Genomic DNA, 23,339 nt, shown 5'->3' with positions numbered 1-23,339 from the left:
CTGACGCTTTCTCTGATCATAGCCTATTCTTGCCGAGGTAGATAAGCTGAAAAATGTAGGCAAAAGAAAACTATGCAACAGGATGTTTAATATTGAAAAGTTGAAAAACGACGAAGAAAGAAATCTTTTTTCTGGGAAATTCAAAGGAAACCCCTTAAACGAGGAAACAATGAATGTAGGTAGTAAGAGATCGTGGGAGCATCCGTGGTGGGCAACACACAGTAGACTGCAAAAGAAGAAGTACGAGAACACCGAAAACGGCAGAGAAACCGTGGGTTGCAGAATATGTGGGAAAAGAAGACGCGGAAAGAAGTTGATACAGAATAGGGCAGAAATATGTACAGAAAATTAAACAACGAGTTGCCGATGGAAACAGAAGGAGCAAAGAAAGAGTTTTAAGATGAAAATGTGAGAACGTAGAAGAATTAGAAAGAGTTTGGAGAAAATGTACAATGAGGAGAAATTTATGGAAGTTCGAAGGTAACAATGGTGTATATCAAGACTAAATACCTCAACTATCTCATCTATATAACTTGTTGAATGAACGAAATGCTCATATTGGAAATTTCGCAAGTTCATTCTCTGGATATATTTTTCTGCTTCAACTGCAAACTAGATAATATAATAATATTTTGCTACTTAAATTTTACCAGTGGCATCCGGAGAACTTGTGTGCATTTTAAGAGCTTCCCCAAAATCGAAGGCCAATAGTTATAATAATAATAATAATAATAATAATAATAATAAATTTATGACCCTTCTGAAAACGATTAAGATATATGAAAATATCTACCAATGCAATGATTATGTGTAACTAAAAATGAAGCAGTAATATCTATTTGCGCAATAATAAAGTCCTGAAGAAAACTAAAGATTTCTATGAGGGCCATACGGAAAGTAGTACCCGTTTGCGCCGCATGAAGCGCTGACGACTTGGGGAACCGCTGGGCAAGGTCAGACCGCGTCAGTGGCTTGTCTGCATGCTCTGTGCGAGGTTGCGTGACGCTAGCAGCGCCTGTGTTGTGTCTGTTCGTTTATAATGATTAAACGAATTGAGAACCCCGCCAGTTGTGAAGTGAGGGCCGTGATTAAATTTCTTAATGCACGAAATGTTCGACCTTGTCAAATTCATCGCCAATTAAAGGAGGTGTATGGAGACAATGTAATGGACGAGTCGTCTGTTCGGCGCTGATGTCGCAACTTCAACCTGCGGAGGGGGAGTACACACGACGAAGAGCGTTCAGGGAGACAATTTGCCATTACAGACGAACTGCTGAGGTCAGTAGAGGAATACGTGAGGAACGATCGGCGCGTCACAATTGATGAACTCTGTGAACATTTTCCTAATGTGTCTCGACTTTCTTGCGGGGAAAAATTTGACAGCGATGAAGAATTTAAATGAGGCGTGACTACGTAACTCAATATGCTGGCGGCAGAGGACTATGACGCTGGAATACAAAAACTCGTCACACGGTATGACAAATGCCTCAATTTGCTTGGTGGTTATGTGGAGAAGTAGTGTAAAGTATACTTCCAATAAAAATGTGTATATTTGTTAATATGTACTATTGTGTCTTTATTGCACAAACGGGTACCACTTTCCGGACGGCCCTCGTAAATTCAGATTCGTACTACATTCTGGTACATGTGCTACAGGTGAAACACTCAGATATAAGTAAAAAATTTTAATAACTTCAAACTTGAATAATTCTTTTTTGGGGTTTTTGTTTAATGTTGCAAATTGTTTTCCTGTTTTAAAAGTCGAATAGTTTTTTTCCTCTTATGATATTTAATCCATAAAACGTAGTTTCAGAAATAAATCTATTGTCTGTCATTGTGTTAAAACTTTCGTAACCTTAAAATTTCCATTAAAATTTCAATATTCATGTTACAAGAATAATCCCAGGAGTACGTATTTGGCAAAATATTCCTTGATGAACATTTGAACATAGGAAATTCAGAAAATACCAAAACTAGGTCTTCTCTGCAACAGTTCATCAGTTTTATTAAAATAAAGAAAACATTCTCCATTCGTGTATCATATATGCAAAAATTCATTCAATTTATGAACAAGTGTGTACACAAACATTTCCATCTTATCAAAAGCTGATCATCTTTTTGATATGGAGAATTCTGGAGCTGTAATTCGTATGAAACGGTGGTATCCAAACTTTTCTTTCCATCTACCAGACAAAATATGATGCTACATAGATAAGGCATTTATACAAATACATAGCACAACGACGTCTAATGTGCATTATTGTTGTTTTAAGTAGTACTGGAATTTACTAGTTATTCATGTTATTTTTTATTACCAGGAAAGCTGTTACCACATATCCACTTTTTATTTGCGCATTTAATTCTTTTCATGTTACTTTTGGTTTTACTATTTTTTTATAAACAAAGGGTACTCATATTTAAAATTCTTAACTATTAAAGTCACAATTGTTTCTTGTCAGCATTTTGAAATATTAGACATTGATATTGATTTTATATTTCTTATTATCTTCTTTGTTAGCAATTCTGATGCATATGATGATCCATCCTCTAAACGAAGGAAGAAATTGGTTTCCTGCAACAAGTGTGGTAATTCTTTTAAATATGTTTGTAATTTTAGAAAACATTTACTTAAGTGTGATGAAAAGTTTGCGTGCAATGAGTGTGGTAGATCTTTTAACCAAAAGGATAATCTCAGGAGACACTTATTGGTACATACAGGATATAAATCTTATCCCTGCAAGTATTGTGGTAAAGAATTTTCGATTAAACAGAATCTATTGACACACATAATGATTCATATAAACGAAAAGCCATATTCTTGTACACAATGTGGCGTTTCATTTACTCAAAAGATCCACCTTTCGAACCATTTACGAACTCACACAGGTGACAAACCTTATACATGCAGCCACTGCAATAAAACGTTTTTACACAAGCATAATCTGTCTAAACATATTCTGATTCATATAGGAGTAAAACCGTTTGAATGCTGTCATTGTTTGAAATCATTTTCGGATAAAGATCATCTTTCAAAGCATATCTTAAGTCACACACGCGAGAAAAACTTTCGTTGTGAACACTGTGGTAAATATTTTATGCATAATAATAATCTGAAAAAACACGCTTTAGTTCATACTGGTGAGAAACCGTTTTCTTGCGCTCATTGTGGACAAAAATTTCTGTTCAAAGCTAGTCGTAGTAAACATATTTTACTTCACTTTTCCAAGGAATCTCATTCGTGTACATTATGTGGTAAATTCATAACACAGAAAGATCAAATTAGAAATCATATGTTATCCCACATTGATGATAAGCCGTACAAGAATAATGAAGATGTTTAGCATTCCCTCAAATACATAATAAAATTTAGATATGGTTTATTTATACGGAAGAAAGACATTTAAAAAAATGTACGTACTCATTTGCCTGAAACGATCACATTCGTACTATATTAAATTTCTAAAGTAGTAAATATTCCATCTGGGAAAACATGAAGTATTTGTAGGTTCAACTTCCGAGTAATATGTTAGTAATTCGGCTTGTTTTGAAAGTGACCCTAGCAATAATGGTTATCTCCAAGTTACAATAGATTAATTTGAACGCATATGCATAGAATAATTTTGATATATATATAGGGCTGACTATTTACCTTGATTAGTCCTGAAACTTCATCTCTATATTTTTGTGTAGTAAAAGTAGAAATTGCGGTTCCAGAACTCATATAAAATAACGCTTTTGGTTTCTCGTTTTGGTTGTTTATTAGAAATTCCCTACCTATGTTAAAAGCCGAATAATTTCTTCACTATGATGTTTAATCCATAACAGGATGTTTCAGAAATATTACAATTGTCTGTCATGGGATTGAAAGCTGTGGTTGCTGAAAGATTAAATAATAGATTCAGATTGGTGATGTGAGATTTATTCCTGCAGTAGATTTCCTTCAATGCCCGAATGGAATATTTTACATAGGTAATACAGGAAATAATACACTACCTTTTCCTACTATTGTTCATCATTTTCATTAAAACAAGGAAACTCAATTGACAAGTACTCATACAGAAATTTAGCCCTTACTAAGACCTTACCAGCTCAACATGACGAATTCTAGAACTGGATACATATACGGTGTAGAAAAGACCTATCGGAGCATCTGGTTCTATGTGATGAGCAAAACCCAATGGTTTACACGTTAGACATTTACATAAATACATAACACAATGAGGTCTAACGTGGAATGTGATAGTGTTCAGTACGTACGGTCCATCAATTCAGTTTTCTACTTGTGTTACCAGGAAAGCCTTTACCACACATTCACGTTTCATTTACTTAATTCCATTACTGTCTTATTTACTGTTGGCCTTCTACTGTTAATAAATAAAAAATGCTCAAATTTAAAATTCTCTGCTTTTGAACCATATTCTTATAATGTCAAAATTTTGACATCCTAAACAACATTATTCATATATTTCTTGTTGCTTTATTATAAGTTTTGACACATACTCGTAATTATCCGCTAAAAGAAATAAGACATTGTTTTCCTGCAAAAAGTGTGGTAATTCTTAAAATTTCGTTGTTAATTTAAGAAATAATTTATTTTAATACAAATAAATTTTCCCATGCGATATTTGGTAAGTTGTTCACTGAGAAAAGAAATTTAAGCAGTGTAAGTTGCTATAGTGATGGCACGTAGCATGAGAGCTGTTTTCAGAGGGAAAAATGGAGGATCCTGTGAAAGCTTCATTCATATTTAACATAGATTTTTTCCACTTTATTTTGACAACTATCCGTATATAGTCCTTAATATGTTCCCGGTCCCAAGATACGTGTCTGAAATCATTATTAATGGGAAAAAACGTTCTGGAGACGTACTGATTGAATCACTGCTGTTTATGTAGACATGTGCTAAATAACCAACTAATACTTTTCATGTAATGCAACACTGGTTAATTGATCATATGAATTAATAAATGAGTTTTCGCAATAAAAGCAATCACTTCTCATTTCATAGCTTTTGAGGATAGTTGTATTAAACATTCCGATCTCAATGCTTAAGACACACGAAAGTATAGAACCTTTAACTATATATAAACAGGGTGCGGAAAAGTCCCTGACGGTTCTATATCTCGTGAAATATATAGACAGCAAAATAAAAATAACACGTGTTAAATAGTTTTGAAAAAGCTATCCAGTGAAACCAAACTTTCCTCCGTGGTACGAGCAGTAACTTTAAAATTTTAAGTGGAAATTCCTATTATTTTATTGCACATTTGGTATCACCAGGAAAAGAGACAATGATTTGACTCAAAATTTTGAACAGTGCTTTTACGGTTGGCACTTGATTCGACACACAAAAATAGGGGCGGAGAAACGCTATAAAAATGTGGCACCTTAGTATCGTACACTGTGGCCATACAGTTAGAGTACCGCACTGCCAAATTAGAGGTCGTAACTTCGATTCCCGCGCAGAGTAATATTTTTATTTGAAATTTTGTACTCAAGTGTTGAATCCATACATTTTACCGTCTATAAAAATTACGTATTTGTCGATATTTATTAATTTGTAAGAGAATACAAATGGCGAAAAAATGATTTATTTTTGTTGTATATAACCCTATGAACTCTATCCCTAATAATCATATTACTAAGAACTACTTCGTAAAGTTAGTTTGCAAAACAATTATCGACATTTGTATGCTATGTAACTTCAAAAACGCGTTAATTGACGTTAAAACGTATGGAATTTATTTGGGAAAATGAAAAAGATTGCTTTGAACGGAGATCGAACCCAGAACCTCTGACTCCGCAATCCAATACGCTAACCATACGGCCACAACACAGGACTTACAATTCGCATTTTCGTAACGTTTGGGTACACCACCTTTTTTGTGTTGATTCAAGCGGCATCTGCGGAGACACCTTTCAATTGTGGGTAAAATGACTGTCAGTTTTTCTGGAGAATCCAAATGTGTGATAAGAAATAGAGATTCCCATTAAAATTTAAAGTTGCCTCCGTAACCCGAAGTGGGTGTGGATAGGGGGTTGCGTTTCCTATCATGAGATAGCTTTTTCAAAACTATTTAACACGTGTTATATTTCTTTTGCTGATGTTTATACCTCGCGAGATATTGAACTGTTCCACGAGTTTTTCCGCACCCTGTATATATATATATATATATATATATATATATATATATATATATATATATATATATATAAGGTAACAACACCAATAGCTGACACTTTAAGGATGCATTTCTAAATCTAATGCTCTGGTTTGTGAATAAAACAACATAGAATGATTATGGCTTTAATAATTGAAAGGTTTAAGTTTAAGGAAAGGTTTTCAATTGATATTAGAGCTTCAGATAAACATATGTGAGTTACTGAAATTCATATGGAACATAACCCACTTGTACCAGTTGCTGACACACAGAAAATACCAATGATCCAATACCTGACACAGTAATGTACTAAAAGCTGACAGTAAGATGAAATCATTTATTAGTAAGAATAACATCAAATATTCTTTCAAAATATAGGTTAAACAGAAGTATCAGTAGAATCTGCTCTTTGGGTACTTATTCAAATGTATCCGTTTTAAATGCCAAGACATTTCTTACATTTTGTTAACATGGTATTTCTCAATTCCTTCTATCAGATATGCACCCATCTGGGAAACATATTTAGGTATTGATTTTTTTTCCAACATGTCTTCATATGCATACCATAGCTTGTCCTCAAATTTCAGCCAATACCAGCCATATCCAGTCTTTAGCATGACTTTAAAGAAAGCTTCGTTTTGCTCGGTCTAAAACCCTTCCTGGAAAATATTCACTTTCATACTGAACAATTACATAATCATTGACGTGAAAATTGCCCTCGGACTCATGGTACCATTATGTACGTTGTGGTTCGGAACAACTTTTCGTCTCTTATTATGCATCTTCTCCTTTTCTTTTTCCAGCTATTCCACAACGGGCACGGTCCATACCCATGCCTGCATTTTTATCGTGCTGGGGCTGAGATCACACTAGATTTGGATGCAGACAACGTAAAAGAGATTATATTGAACTGTGTGTAATTAAATCATGCATTAAATTTGCAACAAATGATGAAACCAAAATTTAGATAATGAATATATAATATCACTCAACAAACACACATATTACATGCACATAGGCTAAGAAAATGAATGAATTAACAACCCTTTGCTTAATGTGTCAACGAAGTAGGTGGCTTGTTATACGAACTAAAGAACTCACGTGACTCTTTGTCTAGCCAACAATGCTGATCTGGTGTAGTCCTGAGGTTGAGTTTCTAACGTTGATTCCGCAATCGATGTTCCAAACCGATGTTCGTAGGTACAACCTTTGGTGCATATGGTAACAGACGAAATCGTGCTCCAGGGTTCCCCCTTATCGTAATGTTTATCACAATGAGTAATAAATTGACTCGACGTAGTATTCACATTTAAAGTACTTCGCAAATGAAATTGTTCGTCACTCACATTAAAAAATACTTTACGAACAAACTTTTCGTCACATATCAAACTAATTAAGCGCTTAGGTTCGTCCCGTGGAGGGATGAATCATACGTTTATCGGAGAGTATTCAAAGATGTACGCAATCTATGATTTTAGGCAGCATGGACGCTGTTTTCGAGTAGGTGCGGACCGCACCGCCTAACAAACAGCAACGAGGAGGTAATCCTCATAAAAGGTGTCGAAACACTGAAGCTCCTTTTAGTTTGCTATTGCGTATGAGTACTTGGGGCTGGAGTTTCCCGCTAATGACGTATAGTATTGAGTACAAGCTCATTGGCTGAAGAGATGCGGACGCTTCGAATGGACCAACCAGCGATGGGCGAAAACAACATGTAGGTGTTATTGCAAGTGTCCCGTTTTCTAGACTCAAGAGAGCAATCACAAAGGGAGTCGCTGAGTCCACATCATATGTCTATATATAGCCATTAAATCGGATTGAGGCTCACTAACACAGACAAAAAGACATAACAAGGCGATGAGAGAAGAGTTTCTAAAATGTGTGGAAATATACGAGGCTTGGTTAATAAAGTTCGAAATTAAGTCTATTTTTCCCAATGTCCTTTTTAAATTCAAAAATGAGCTTTAGGTCGGTGATACTCACTTCCACTGGTTGACGACCTTCCCTGATACCAATCGCCACTCTTTCCGTCAGATTCAAGTTGAAGCTCAATGGAAGAGTCGGATGATTCCTCGAAGATAATGCCACATTTTCTCCTTCGTCGAAATTTTAGTTTCTTCTCTTCCTGACCTTCGCTAATTCTTTTTGCTTTCTATATCTCCCTTTTCTCTCTGGATACGTTCCTTTTCCTTTCGCTTATTTTCATGATATTTCTTCCACTCTGCCAAAATAAAGCTCTCTTAAATGGCGAGGGAATTAGAGTATTTTCCTTTGCTTCCTGTTCTTTGGTAGGAACGTCGGTTCCTGTAGATTCCGAAATGCTTGGAATTGATATGTTAGTAGTTTCGTCTGTATTTTGATGAGTAGATATTTCTTCCGTAACTTATTCGTTGTCTATTCTGGGTGGAGGATCACATCCGTTACACACTTCTCTGCATGCAGCTTTATAGATTTCCACAGAAGGATTTTATATATATATATATATATATATATATATATATATATATATATATATATATATATATATATATATATATATTGTATGTTGGCTAACCACGTGCCATCACCATCGGAGAATTTTTTAACTTTCTCAGCACCAATTCATTGTTCTAGAAAAAGTAAGAATTCATTTATTTAGCCGTGATTAGTTTCCTTGTAGAGATTTCTAGAGTTGTTCCTCCTTTCATGAAATTTTGATAGTCTACATTATCAGCGTTAAATGGGTTAAGACCGCAAGCTCCGAATAAATTTCGTATTGTAGTTGGTGTAAATGACATTTTCGTTGTTTTTCTTACAAAAAAGATGCAATGTCTTCGTTTCTCAGCTTTCTACCGTCATGTTCGATGCTCCACTGATGCACACTACATTTCCAGGCGCTCTTGACTGGATGGAAAACTGAAACATCCATTGGTTGAAGAACATGAGTGGAATTCAGGTGGAATTCAGATACAAAGCTACAAGTTAGCATTGTTACTAAAAAAAAAGCTTAGAGGCTCGCTGAGATGCGATGCAAGACCATCAAGGAAAACCAACACAGGAGTTTTCATACTTGATTTTTCAAGACATGGTTGAAACAGATTAGTCATATATTCAAAAAATATCTCTCCTGTCATCCAACCTGACTCAGATCTACCAATACCCTAATTTTTAGGCACTATATTAACTACAGGAGCTGGTATTCGTTTGTAACTGTATACAACCATCGGGGAGGAGCCAAAATACCCGAAGCACTAGCTATAACCAGCGTTATCGTACATTCTTTTTCATCATTGCTTGCATGTGTAAACATTTTCTTCTTCCTTACGAATTAACTCTATTTCCTCTTGGACATAAAGAATGCAGTCTCGTCTGCGTTAAGCATTCTGGATCGATCTTAAGGTCCCTGAATAAAATACTGTTGGCTGTTCCAACAAGCTCACACACTTCGGGTCATCCAATTTTCCAACAAGAGGAGGAAGTAACACTACCTATCTCTGATCTAAACTATGAAAAGTTAAGAAGAGCAGGTCATGATTTTTTTTTACTTAAATCTGTTCAGAACAACCACAAAATACTTTTTCCTGTAAAATAACGATGTTTGCGTCATTGCGTCGCTCAAATTCATTTTTTTTTCGTTAGGTCTTGGTACAAGACAATATTTTGTTGCTCCAGTAAGTGATAGTCTCTGTCAGCTTTTGGACTGAGACATCCAAATTTAGTGAAATTGATAACAGAAGATAGGTGTTACTTTCTCGTGTGATTTATGTATGAAATTCATAAATTAATGCCCTTATGCTGTTTACCAATTCCTGACATGCAGTGTCAGCTACTGGAAAATCCTACACAAAATGGCACCAATACCTGACACCCCCTTCCTGAAGTTTTAGAGTTTGAAATTTAACAAAATTTTCCTCCAGCGATTCACTATCCTGTTTCACCAACACTATACATATTCAACATGCTACTGAACTAGAAAAAATCATTAACATAAGAATAACGACGTAAGTAGGCTTACAATATTTCTTAAGAATTCTTCTTTCTTCTGTATATTTTCTGATAGCACGTAATTCAACTTCGGCATACTTGTATCAGTTGGGGCGCAAATTAACCACTATTAATTAAAATGTTGCCAAACCACCAAGAAAGGTGTGTGCGTTTATAAATCTGTTAAGGATCACAAATAATCCTATTATGTTCAATTTAAAATAAAAGTTTCAGCTTTTGGGGCAGTGTCAGCTATTATTACACTTACCTTATATATATATATATATATATATATATATATATATATATATATATATATATATATGTGTGTGTGTGTGTGTGTGTGTGTGGGTGGGTGGGTGATTCCACGAAAAAGGGAAATTTTCACTTGGAAAATTTTTGTTACATTGATGGTCGCCTATTTCCATAAAAATATCACATGCATTTACTACTACTAAGTACACGTTAATTAGGTGTTCAGCAGAGCTGAATCGTTATTGATGTAGTAAATAAAAAATAATAAACTTTTCAGCACCCCGGAGTTGAGACCATAGGTCACGGAGTTGAGATTAGTTAACACGGAGTTGAAAATTGCTGTGGAGTTGAGAAACGTGATACACCTGGGTGATAAGTTTGGGTTTATAAGTGATTAAGCTTATAATTTACATAAAAATTGAAATAATTTTCAATAGTTTTTGTAAGTTAGAATTATTCTCCTTATGTAGAATAAAATTCTAACAAACTAGATGACACGTAATTTGTTACACAAAAATACTCCAGAAAATACTGCAAACATATGAAAATATATCTAATGAAGGTTCCAAAATTGAGTATATATATATATATATATATATATTTATACATGAATATGTGACGTAAATAAGATAAAAAGAAATAAACATACACTTTTCGAATATTGAAAAATTATTGCGCTTTCAATATGTTGACTATCATATGGAGAGGACAAACTTTTCACATAAGCTTACGAAACAGATGAAGTAGTCACTAAACCTGTCTATTGTCTACTTCATTTGTTTTCTGAGCTTACGTAAACCGTCTCTCTTCTCTGTGTGATCAAGTCAACACATCGAAAGTGCAATACTTTTTCAACATTTGGTAACTATTTGTATATTTGGTATATATACAAGGTGTTTCAAAACAATATACACATCGTTTGGCAGATGATTCCTGCCGCCAAGATAAGACGAAAAGTATAGACAACTGGGTGCACAAATGCTTCCTTTCGGAGTTATAGGCTGCCGAAAACATGAAAAAAATGAACTTTAAAGGTCCATAGCTCCAAAACTATGAGACCTGCCGTAGTCGGGTCACGACTTCACTTTGGAACTAATATGTGCAATATCCAAAAATATGTTTCAGAATCCTGAGGTACTCACGAAGCAATTTTTATAGAGGGAGTTTGGCTATGGGCGTATAATCTGAAGTACTCACCAACCACTTCTATAAAAGTTGTTGTGGATGTACCGCAAGATTCTGAAACATGGCTATTTGGATAGCGTACATACTAATTCCTAAGTGAAGTTTGACCCGACTACGGTAGGTTCCATAGTTTTCTGCTGTGGACCTTTAAAGTTCATTTTTTCAAGTTTTCGGCAGCCTATAGCTGCGAAAGGAAGCATTTGTGCACCCAGATTGGTCTATACTTTTTATCTTATCTTGGTGTTAGGAATCACCTCCCAAACGTTGTCGGTATTATTTTGAAACGCCCTGTATAATGCACACTAAATGACAGTGTAAGGCACTCATCATTTCTGTTATCTTTGAATAATTCGATGCTCTTTGTTAAGTAGCCCTCATTTTCCACTCTAATGAAGGGAATGTCTTGAGGAAACAGGGAAGGGCTGTTCTAGTCTACACAGAATGACAACTGCCAACGCTTTTTAAACGTCAGGTTTATTAGGCCAGGAGAAATTCCTCCCGATCCGCGTCATAAAATTGACTGTCCGTATATTGCCCTCAGACTCTTCGACAATCCCTGAAAAGAAAACAATAAGTTGATCATAAGATTGAGACTTCAATAGGTTAAAAAAGACACCATCCATCTTGACTTGACTGAAGTTTTACCTCCGGCTACCTGACAGCCGGAAAACTGAACTTCCTCGAAACACTCCTTAAATGGTCTAAGACGCACCAGCCAGCATTTGGATGTGAATGACACGTGGTCAGCGTGTCGGCTCCTACGACTGTTGCGATGGCCTACGCGATCAGGTTTCAGTACATCTCTAGTCAAATGTGTTTTTCAATTGCCTCACGGTGCGAAGTAAACACCATTAATTTTTGAGCTTCCACCGGGAAACAAACCCAGAACCACGCACGAAAGGCGAGCATACTAGTCACTAGACCATAAACGAGCTTTATTTCTATCAATATATTGAAAGAACAAATATTTGGAAGAGCATGAGCATAACAAACACTATAGAATTATCAACTCCGTGAACTTGTCTGAACACCGTGGATTCCTTAGTTTTCAAATGGACATGGAGTTGAGAAAATCGAATATAATTTATCTTTACAGGCCCACTTTTTAACCAGTACATATGAGTAATTGTGTACGAATTTTCTAGGTTAAGGCGTAGGTTCCTCAAGGGAAAGAAGGTATATACCATACAAATACATTCAGTAATAAATACCATGGTGTTGAGTATCAATTAATATATGCACCTGCTTTCCACACACAAAAATATTTTTCCTATAGCTTTTAACACATGCACACAACTTTTTCTGTTCTTCAGTCAAACATGTCTGCCTTGTCTTCTTGTGGGTGTTGCCAATATGGACGACCATGCTATCTGTTGAGAGCAATGATAATTTTCTCTATTGCCATGGAGTTGAGACGAAATAGGGGTGACAGAAACGGAGCATAGTCAAGCTTTCGAAAATAATCGTTATAAAGGTTTACTTTCCACAAAACCGAAACATTGATGTGTTCTCTTCCATTTAATTACCATTAAATGATGTTTGATTTGCGACTTCAGTTGTAATTTATTGATTAAAATCAGTCAACTGTAGTCTGTGACAGCCCACGGTGTTGAGAAATTGGGTAATAATTAATTTTTTACGTATGTTTCGTGTTATATTTCCAAACTGTTATACATGGCATACCTACTTTGTGACGGTTACTACCAAACAAAATTAAAATGAGGTGATTCTTTCTAGTAGTAGTTTGAAGAAATGCCCGTGACAGAAAATTTCCCTTTTTCGTGGAATCACCCATATATATATATATATATATATATATATATATATATATATATATATATATATATATATATATATATATATATATGAAAGTGAAAAAGCTTAGGTTTCCAAACCGCTAATTAAATTTGAGCAAATAATTCTATAACGGAAAAGGTGAGTAATAATATTTTCAGGTTCACGAATCCGAAAATTTCAATTTGCATAGAAATTAACCTGCCAGAGAACGACAGACCAAGTGGAATTAAGTTCTTTTGGTTCACTGCGTTTATGGTAATATACGTATATATTCAGCGTGTAAACAACAGATTCTACTTCAACCTTTTGCCATACATTACAACCGGAATCTATTGATGTACCACTTTATTTTTTTTTTTTCATTAAAACCCACAGTCTCCAAATCTAGCGTTGTTTCATGTAACGCAACGCAATGTGCTTGTTCCCTGAAACGCAAAATATATAACCAAACAATAATTTAAATTGTCAGGTAACAGTACCAATAGGTATTGAAAATGCTTAATTTTACACCTTTTAACAAATTTCTTTAAAAAAATCGATTTATTATTCGTTACCAGTATTACTGGTTTCGTAATCTCACTTTATTGTTTATGTGAGTCAAGAGGCACTACTCTTCAAAGAAAGCAATATCTTGTCGTAGTCGTCTATAACCTTTTAAATAAATCGTACGCCAATTCTTATTTATAGATTTGTTTGTTATTTCACTTTGTTCATTTAAGCCTTGTTGATTTGTGTATGTTCTTACGTATTTATTATTTTTCACCTTCAAAATAGTTTCCCAGATGCAGCTGTAATAAAAGTAATAAGGAGAAAGTGATAGACTACTGTCATATGATTTTAGGATAAGAGTCGTATAGGATCAGTAACCAGCTTTGCGACATTCGATGTGACAATGGCTGGACCCATTGCTCCTGTCTTAACGTATGTTAATATGTTATCGGTAAATTCACTTGTTGAATCCCTCTAATATTATGCAGTATTATAGTTTGTTGAATATAGGAAACCAGATTTAGAGTTCCAAATTATACAGGGTGGTCGTGCATAAATGTCGGAAAATTCGGGAGATGAATCTACAGGTAAAAACAAGCAAAAAATGTCATATGAACATTGGGTGAATGCGGCTTCGTTTGGACGCTAGAGGCGTCTGAAATGTCACCGTCCGAGGCGGCAATTTGCAATATCTCAAGAACGGAGAGAAATACGAATGTCGAGTCAAAACATATCAAAGGAAACCCCATCCGAAGAATCCAATTATACATAAGTAATGGCGAAACAGTGGCGGCGCTAGAGGGGGGTACAAAGAAAGTGAATGAAACATGGAGAAAAGTGAACAATTTACAGTGAAAAATTGTAGGAGGGGATGTTACTTGGAACATGCAACAACAAATGTTAATGAACAAAGGCAACACTACGCTGGCTACGCTATAGGGACACTATGAGAGGTGGAATGTTGAAATACAGTATCATTTTAACGGAGAGAAATAGAAATGTCGGGTGAAGAGATGTCAAATGAAATCCCATCCGATGAATCCAATTATGCACACGTACTGCGGAACAGTGGCGGCGCATAGGAGCTGCAAAGAAACTGTTAAACACTCTTAGTGATGAAACGTGCAGAGCGTAAAAAACACGTATGGAACATGAGACCCAGTGTACTGTAAAAACTACTTACTTGTATTGTACTTACTATGGTCAACATAATGCCATTCTATAGCAGCTGTTCAATATGTCCTCCTTGTTCTTCGAGACAGACAGTTACACGATGGCGTAAGGATTCTCTGACTGGTGCCAATATCGCTGGCGTTTGCCGTAATGTGGCAAATGCAGCACATACACGCTGGCGAAGATATTCAACATCATGCAGGGGCCGTGTATACACGAGACTCTTCACATAACCCCACAGGAAAAAATCTAGGTGATTCAGGTCGGGTGAACGTGGGGGCCATGCTTGTCTTTCACCACGACCTATCCACCTGCGTGGAAATGTTTTGTTCAGATATGCACGAATGGTGTGACATGAGTGGGCAGGGGCGCCATCATGCATAAACCACATACACTGTCGTGTCCTGTGGCACATCTTCAAGCAGAATAGGTAGGTTCTGAGTCAGAAATTGGAGATACGATATTGCGTTCAATCGCTGTGGTAAGAAGTGTGGTCCCACAACGTTGTCGCCAATAATACCAGCCCACACATGCAATTGGAAACGCTGTTGATGCTTCGTCTCTACAATTGCATGCGGGTTGTTGAGTGCCCATCGATGGTCATTGTGGAAATTTGTGATGCCATCCCGTGTGAATAATGCCTCATCCGAGAACAATACCTGTGTTAGAAAGGCTGGTGATACACGGCAGCGGTGGTATAACCAACGACAGAAACGTCGTCGGGTTTCATAGTCACCATCGTATAACGCATGCGTTCGTTGTACGTGGTATGGTCTGAGATTATTACTATGCAAGATGCTTAGCACGACTTGATGCGAAACGTGTTCCTGCCTTGCTATTCGTCGGGTACTAATACTCGGGTTCCGGGTCACATGTCGGTGTATCCTCTCTTGCAGTGGGGGTGTTCGAACGCGTCGTCGTCTCGGAATGTCTGTGTTGGGAAGGAATGACCAAGTGTCCCGCATTTGCTGATGAATACGAATAAACATCCCCGGTGTTGGAATTTGTCGATCTGGGTAGCGTTCCGCATATAACCTACGTGCTTCTTCTGCATTACCTTCCGCTAAGCCGTACATCAAATGCATATCTGCCATTTCGGCGTTAGTTTATACTACCCTATTCATTGTGGTGCATTACACATAGCACTTGTCCGTCCCGCGCTTGTCAACATCAACACTGTTTCACACGACACAAAGTAAACCACATTCACATACATATGGATCACTGCCCTGCCTGTAGAGTTTAGCACTAAAACGCTTGTGCTGTTACTGTCGTTGCCCCATTCAGTACGAATGAACTGTGCGCTGTCCTCTGCACCTTCGATGCGAACGCTCTCGTTACCCACGCTTTCACTACTCCTATAACTAACTCTATTACGCAACGCTCTGCATGCCCCCTTGTTCCACCTACTGTAGCTATGCGCCCTCTGTTATCGGACATGTATCATACAGTACACCTAGAGTTGTATTCCCTGTTTCCTGATTGCTTTCAAATAGTTGTGTTTTCACCAATTTCAACTTTTCTCCGCGTTTCATTCACTTTCTTTGTGCTCCCCTGGTGCCGCCACTGTTTCGCCATTACTTATACATAATTGGATTCTTCGGATGGGATTTCCTTTGATATCTTTTGATCCGACATTCCTATTTCTCACCATTACAAAGATACTGTATTCCTACAATCCGCCTCCCATAATGTCCCTACAGACTAGCCGTTGTTGCGTTTGTTCATTAACATTTGTTGTTGCATGTTCCAAGTAACACCCCCTCCTACAATTTTTGAGTGTAAATTGTTCACTTTTCTCCATGTTTCATTCACTTTCTTTGTGCCCCCTCTAGCGCCGCCACTGTTTCGCCATTACTTATGCATAATTGGATTCTTCGGATGGGGTTTCTTTGATATGTTTTGACCCGACATTCGTATTTCTCTCCGTTCCTGATATATTGCAAATTGCCGCCTCGGAAGGTGACATTTCAGACGCCTCTAGCGTCCAAACGAAGCCGCATTCATTCAATGTTCATATGACATTTTTTGCTTGTTTTTACCTGTAGATTCATGTCCCGAATTTTCCGACATTCATGCACGACCACCCTGTATAATGTCTTATGCATTATACACGAATTTTCTAACGAATTGTTCAGTATTAAAATGCAAATCGGATATGCATCACAGTTATTTCTAAAGTTTGCGTAAGTTAATTTACGAGTACGTTTCAGGATAGTGAAGGGAACAATTGTAGTAGTGCCTTAGAAAATGATGGCTCATCATTTTTATATATTCTCATTTCCAAGATTGAATGAGTAAGAGTGGATTCTTACTTTTCTTAAGGCATATCTCCTATGGCGTGAGACACAAATAACGCGGGTTCTGGCTAAATACATTCGTCGGTACCAGACGCGACAGCTCTGCCTAGTCAAATTGTAATTTTTGAGAACCTGCAAAAGAATGTCCATAGATGTGTAACTAAATGTTTGGCACCAGCTCTTTCAAAAGAGATTTGTCAAGGAGCGCAAACGATTTCTTTTGGTGCCGACCTAGAAACCAACTAGGTTCGTTTTTAGTATATTAAATATTTCTCCAGATTTCCTAGTGTATCAAGAATACTGGCGCCCATGGCAAATACGCAAGATTTTTCTACTGCGGGAAACTCGGAACGAAATTCACCAAACTAATTTCGTGCAAATAACTAACTCAATCCTTTACGTAAATCTTATTATCTCTCCTTGTATGTTAATAATTATAAGAAAGAATATGTTGAAAAGTACACTTTTTATACCTATCACTCTTATAATTTGCACTACGAGATAGGATTATTTTTTTTTCGATATAGACAGTAATAGTATTTGACATGTTCTATACCGCATGTACAAATGTACAATACCGTGGTCTCTTGAACGCTAAATAAATAAATAAATAGATAAATAAACACTAGTTCCCTCTAGTCTCAAATACTATTTTGGTGCTAAATAATCCATATGTAAAGCCTATAAATTAATAAAGGTAATTGTACAATCACAATGAAGAGAATTTATGAATGTTTAAAGATACTCAAATCATCACACAATATACTTCAATAATAAATATGGTTTAAATGTTCTTAGATTAGACTCCTTTTACATCTCTCGTGACGCAGAAATATTCTGAGAACTTTTAGATAAGGGAATACATTTTGTATATACGTTTAGAAAACGAGACAAGATGTGAGCCCCCGAAGGTTGAGCGAATAAAGAAGTTTTCGAGAATTTAGACGAGACGAGACTTCCATAAACCACTATGAGATGATATGGTAAACCTTATTTCTCGTCTTGTCCCGTCTCGTGGGCACCACTAGTTTGCACCGAAAGATATAAAGCAAATCCTATTCAAATTTTATCTGAACATATTCATGGTAGTATTAAGCATAGAATAATCAATGATTTCAGTAAACGCTAGTAGTATTTGCGTCACCTGAGGACACTTTCTGGCCCCTGGGTCCCTGCCTCAGGACCCATGGTCCTGGCCCGGGGTCAATGACCTAGGGGTACATAGGACCACCCCCTCTAAATTTTGGCAGGGGTACCATGGCACACCCCCTAAATTTTGGCAGGGGTACATAGAACCACCCCCCTTAAATTTTGAAAATTGCCAAATCTAAAAATTTGGTATGGTAGCCTAGGACCACAGTATGTACCTCTATCCGTATTGGGTGTCTATGTCGTTCCCTTTCATGGGTAAAAAATTGCCAAAAAGTCAAATTTCGGGGGTTTTTGACCTAATTTATCCCCTTTGATGAGGTGTTATTACCCTATATGGTTATATGGGCGTATACAGGGGTCCATTCCCTTTCAGAAGACATGAGTATATTAATGCACCCCTTGAAAAATTTGGGAGGGGTACCTTGGCCCACCCCTCAAATTTTGGAAATTGACCAATTTAAACATTGGGTATTATAGTACAGGACCCTAATATGTATTATGATAAATTTGGGTGGTCCACCTCGTTCCCTTCTAGGGGTACAAAATTGCCAAAATATAAACGTAAGCAATACGTAGTACCACGTGTTTGGTTTTTGGTCGATTTTATCCCCTTTGATGAGGTGTTATTATCCTATATAGTTATATGGTTATGTATAGGGGTCCATTACCTTTCATAAGATATGGATATATTTGTGCACTCCTTTAAAAATTTGGGACAGGTACTTTGGCCAACCCCTTAAATTTTGGAAATTGCTCATTTTATATATTTGGTATTATAGTATTGGACCCTAACATATATTATAATAAATTTGGGTGGTCCACCTCGTTCCCTTCTAGGGGTACAAAATTGCAAAAAATATAAACGTAAGTAATACGTTGTACCACATGTTTGTTCTTTTGGCCCAATGTATCCTCTCGGATGAGGTTCTCTTACCTTATATGGTTATAGGGTTATGTATAGGGGTCTATTCCCTATCATAAAACCTAGGTACATTTGTGCACTCCTTTAAAAATTTGGGAGGGGTACTTTGGCCCACCCCTTAAATTTTAGAAATTGCTCATTTTATATATTTGGTATTATAGTACTGGACCCTAACATGTATTATGATAAATTTGGGTGGTCCACCTCGTTCCCTTTTAGGGGTACAAAATTGCCAAAATATAAACGTGAGCAATACGTTGTACCACGTGTTTGGTTTTGACCTAAGTTATCACCTTGGATGAGGTCCTATTACCTTATATGGTTATGTATATTGGTCTATTCCCTATCATAAGACATAGGTACATTCGTGCACATATTTGGTATTATAGTATTGGACGCTAACATGTATTATAATAAATTTGGGTGGTCCACCTCGTTCCCTTCTAGGGGTACAAAATTGCCAAAATATAAACGTAAGTAATACGTTGTACCACGTGTTTGTTCTTTTGGCCCAATTTATCCTCTTGGATGAGGTTCTATTACCTTATATGGTTATAGGGTTATGTATAGGGGTCTATTCCCTATCATAAGACATAGGTACATTTGTGCACTCCTTTAAAAATTTGGGAGGGGTACTTTGGCCCACCCCTTAAATTTTAGAAATTGCTAATTTTATATATTTGGTATTATAGTACTGGACCCTAACATGTATTATGATAAATTTGGGTGGTCCACCTCGTTCCCTTTTAGGGGTACAAAATTGCCAAAATATAAACGTAAGCAATACGTTGTACCAAGTGTTTGGTTTTGACCTAAGTTATCCCCTTGGATGAGGTTCTATTACCTTATATGGTTATAGGGTTATGTATAGGGGTCTATTCCCTATCATAAGGCATAGGTACATTTGTGCACTCCTTTAAAAATTTGGGAGGGGTACTTTGGCCCACCCCTTAAATTTTAGAAATTGCTCATTTTATATATTTGGTATTATAGTACTGGACCCTAACATGTATTATGATAAATTTGGGTGGTCCACCTCGTTCCCTTTTAGGGGTACAAAATTGTCAAAATATAAACGTAAGCAATACGTTGTACCACGTGTTTGTTTTGGCTCAATTTATCCCCTTGGATGAGGTCCTATTACCTTATATGATTATATGATTATGTATATTGGTCCATTCCCTATTATAAGACATGGGTATATTGATGCACCTTTTAAAAATTTGGGAGGGGTACCTTGGCCCACCTCTTTATTTTGGAAATTGCCAAATTTAAACATTTGGTATAATAGTATAAGACCCTAATATATATATATATATTACTATATATTTGGGTGGTCCATCTCGTTCCCTTTCATGGGTACGAAATTGCCAAATTTTAGTACAACCACGTGTTTCGTTTTTGACCTAATTTATTCCCTTGGATGAGGTCCTATTACCTTATATGATTATATGGTGATGTATAGGGTCCATTTCCTATCATAAGACATAGGTACATTGATGCACCCCGGGAGGGGTACCATAGCCAATCCCTTATATTTTGGAAATTTTTCAATTTAAGCATTTGCTATCATAGTACATGACCTCAATATGTATCATGATAAATTTGGGTGGTCCACCTTGTTCCCTTTCATGAGTAAAAAAAAATACCAAAATATAAACATAAGCTATATGTTGTATCACGTGTTTGGTTTTTGGCCCAATTTCTCCCGTTTGATGCGGTCTTATACCGTATGTGGTCATATGGTGATGTATATAGGTTCATTTCCTATCATAAGACATGAGTACATTGATGCACCCTTTAAAAATTATGGAGGGGTATCTTGACTCATCCACTCAGTTTTAGAAATTGTTTAATATAAACATTTGGTACCTTCGTACAGGTCTTCAATATGTACCACTATAAATTTGGATGGTCCAGATCGTTCCCTTTCATGGGTAAAGAACTACCAAAAATCAAATTTCGGAGGTTATTGACCCTTTGATAAATATTTAGCACGTTATATGGTTTATTACCTTTATATGTTTATGTTCTCTTTTAAATTTGGGAATTATAAAATAACATAATTTGGTAAACGTTTTCTAGGACCCATTGTAGATGTTGGTGTTCCTCTTATGGCAAAATATTCAAAATTTAAAGATTATTGCCCTTCTTTATTATTGAATAACTACAGGATTTATTACTTTTTCATAAGACACAGGTGTATTTGTGTACCAATCTTAAATTTTGGGAGGGGTACATTTCTTATTGTCATATCAATAATTGGTAATTGTTCTTAAAATTGGATAGTATCTCATTCATTGGGTAAATCATTATGATCACGTGATCAGTTATTGACCTATGATGGGATTAGGAGTCCAGGACTTTGGTACATTTAAACTTTGTAGGATAATTTGAGAATGCGTCATTTGGTATTGATTATTACAGCCAAATATAAACGTAAGCAATACGATGTACCACGTGATTGACCTTGATGAGGTAGTGTACAGGGATACATAGTTAACCTTATTGAATCTTATGACTCATAGTCTTAAGGGAATGCATGCTACAACACTGGCAAAGTTATTGTTGATGCAATTTGATTGGTTGATCACTATCTTTCGTGCAATCTGATTGGCTGATCACTATCTTTCGTGCAATCTGATTGGTTGCTGATTTTCAAATCTTTGCTGCATTCAGTTTTAAGTTTTGTTTAACATTTAAAAATCTTGGTTTCGTTCAACATTTTGCACTCACTGATAAATATGATCAAAACCGTTTATTTGTTAATCGAATAGTTAAAAACCGGATAAAGTTTGACGGTTAACCGTGAAATTTTTTTAGTTTGAAAATTTTTTGTTTGAAATTTTTTTTTTGAAAATTTTTAATTTTTTTGTTGCAAAAATTTTTGAAAATTTTTTGTTTAAAATTTTTTCGTTTGAAATTTTTCGTTTCCAATTTTTTTGTTTAAAATTTTTTTGTTTCGAATTTTTTTTCAAAATTTTGTTTGAAAATTTTTTTCGTTTTAAAATTTTGTTTGAATTTTTCTTTCCAAATATTTTCGTTTCAAAAATTTTGTTTCAAAGTTTGGTTTGACATTTTTAAAAGTTTGTGCACTCATTAGTAAAGAACCGGAACTGTTTAGAACTAAAATCTCTGGCAACATTGTGGTGCAATAGTACACATCAGAATATGGGGTTGTACTTGAAATGAAAAAACACAATTCATTGAAATGGATCATTTTATTACGCTCCACATACATCCATACCAGATAGTGGTTCTGGATATTGTCGGTACAATGTATTTTGAACTTCTTGCACTAGTTTGTCTTTAGCGTATAATTTTAATTCCAATTGAAGTCTTTTAAGGTCTATTGCGATATCAATTGGTGGAAACTCAATGTCCATTTGATCACAAATAAACTGTTTATCAATACAGGTATGCACCCACGAACGATGTTGACAACCATCACAATATCTAGATACATGTTGTACAATATGCATAACACATTTTTCAAAATAGAACTTTTTTAGAAATATACTTGTTTTGTTGCACACTTCCACTGCAATTTTAACACACTGAAATACGCTGATGAATTTGTTCCATTCCGTTTGTGTTAGATACACCATGTTGCGAGGGACATGGAATGTACTCTTTTTACGTAACAGCACCATCTTCTCTTCGAGGACTGTACGCAGCACCACTTCATGATTTGAGCCTAATGATTTGACTATGGTCACATTTAGCTCATCATGAAAATAATCGTTCATTTGGTCGATTCGTGAACATAATATTTGCCATTCTTCACAGGTCAGTTGTACACCAAATTGTTCTGCTTTGCCCAACCGAATTACTGGTTCAAATGTTCTAGCACTGATACCAATCATCACATGTTTTGTTTGAAATATATTTATTGGATAATAGCTTGCGAAGATGAACTCTTTTTCGTTAGAAGTACACATC

General features: G+C 36.0%; 1 protein-coding gene across 10 annotated transcripts in view; it reads left to right on the top strand.

Annotated features, from left to right (window-relative positions):
* The window catches only part of LOC145691029 (uncharacterized), a 149,529-nt gene that overhangs the window by 94,941 nt on the left and 31,249 nt on the right, over window positions 1–23,339 (top strand). For all 10 annotated transcript variants that reach the window (XM_081766587.1, XM_081766583.1, XM_081766588.1 and 7 more), the window contains one exon: window positions 2,519–2,586. In XM_081766587.1, the coding sequence (XP_081622713.1) occupies window positions 2,519–2,586 (68 nt within the window). The remainder of the gene's footprint in view (window positions 1–2,518; window positions 2,587–23,339) is intronic.

Source organism: Thermobia domestica, chromosome 7 (genome assembly GCF_964235325.1).
Source record: "Thermobia domestica chromosome 7, izTheDome1.hap1.1, whole genome shotgun sequence".
In the NCBI taxonomy this organism is placed as follows: domain Eukaryota; kingdom Metazoa; phylum Arthropoda; class Insecta; order Zygentoma; family Lepismatidae; genus Thermobia; species Thermobia domestica.
The sequence above is the reverse complement of the archived record's forward strand: the minus strand, read 5'-3'. Positions and strand labels throughout refer to the sequence as shown.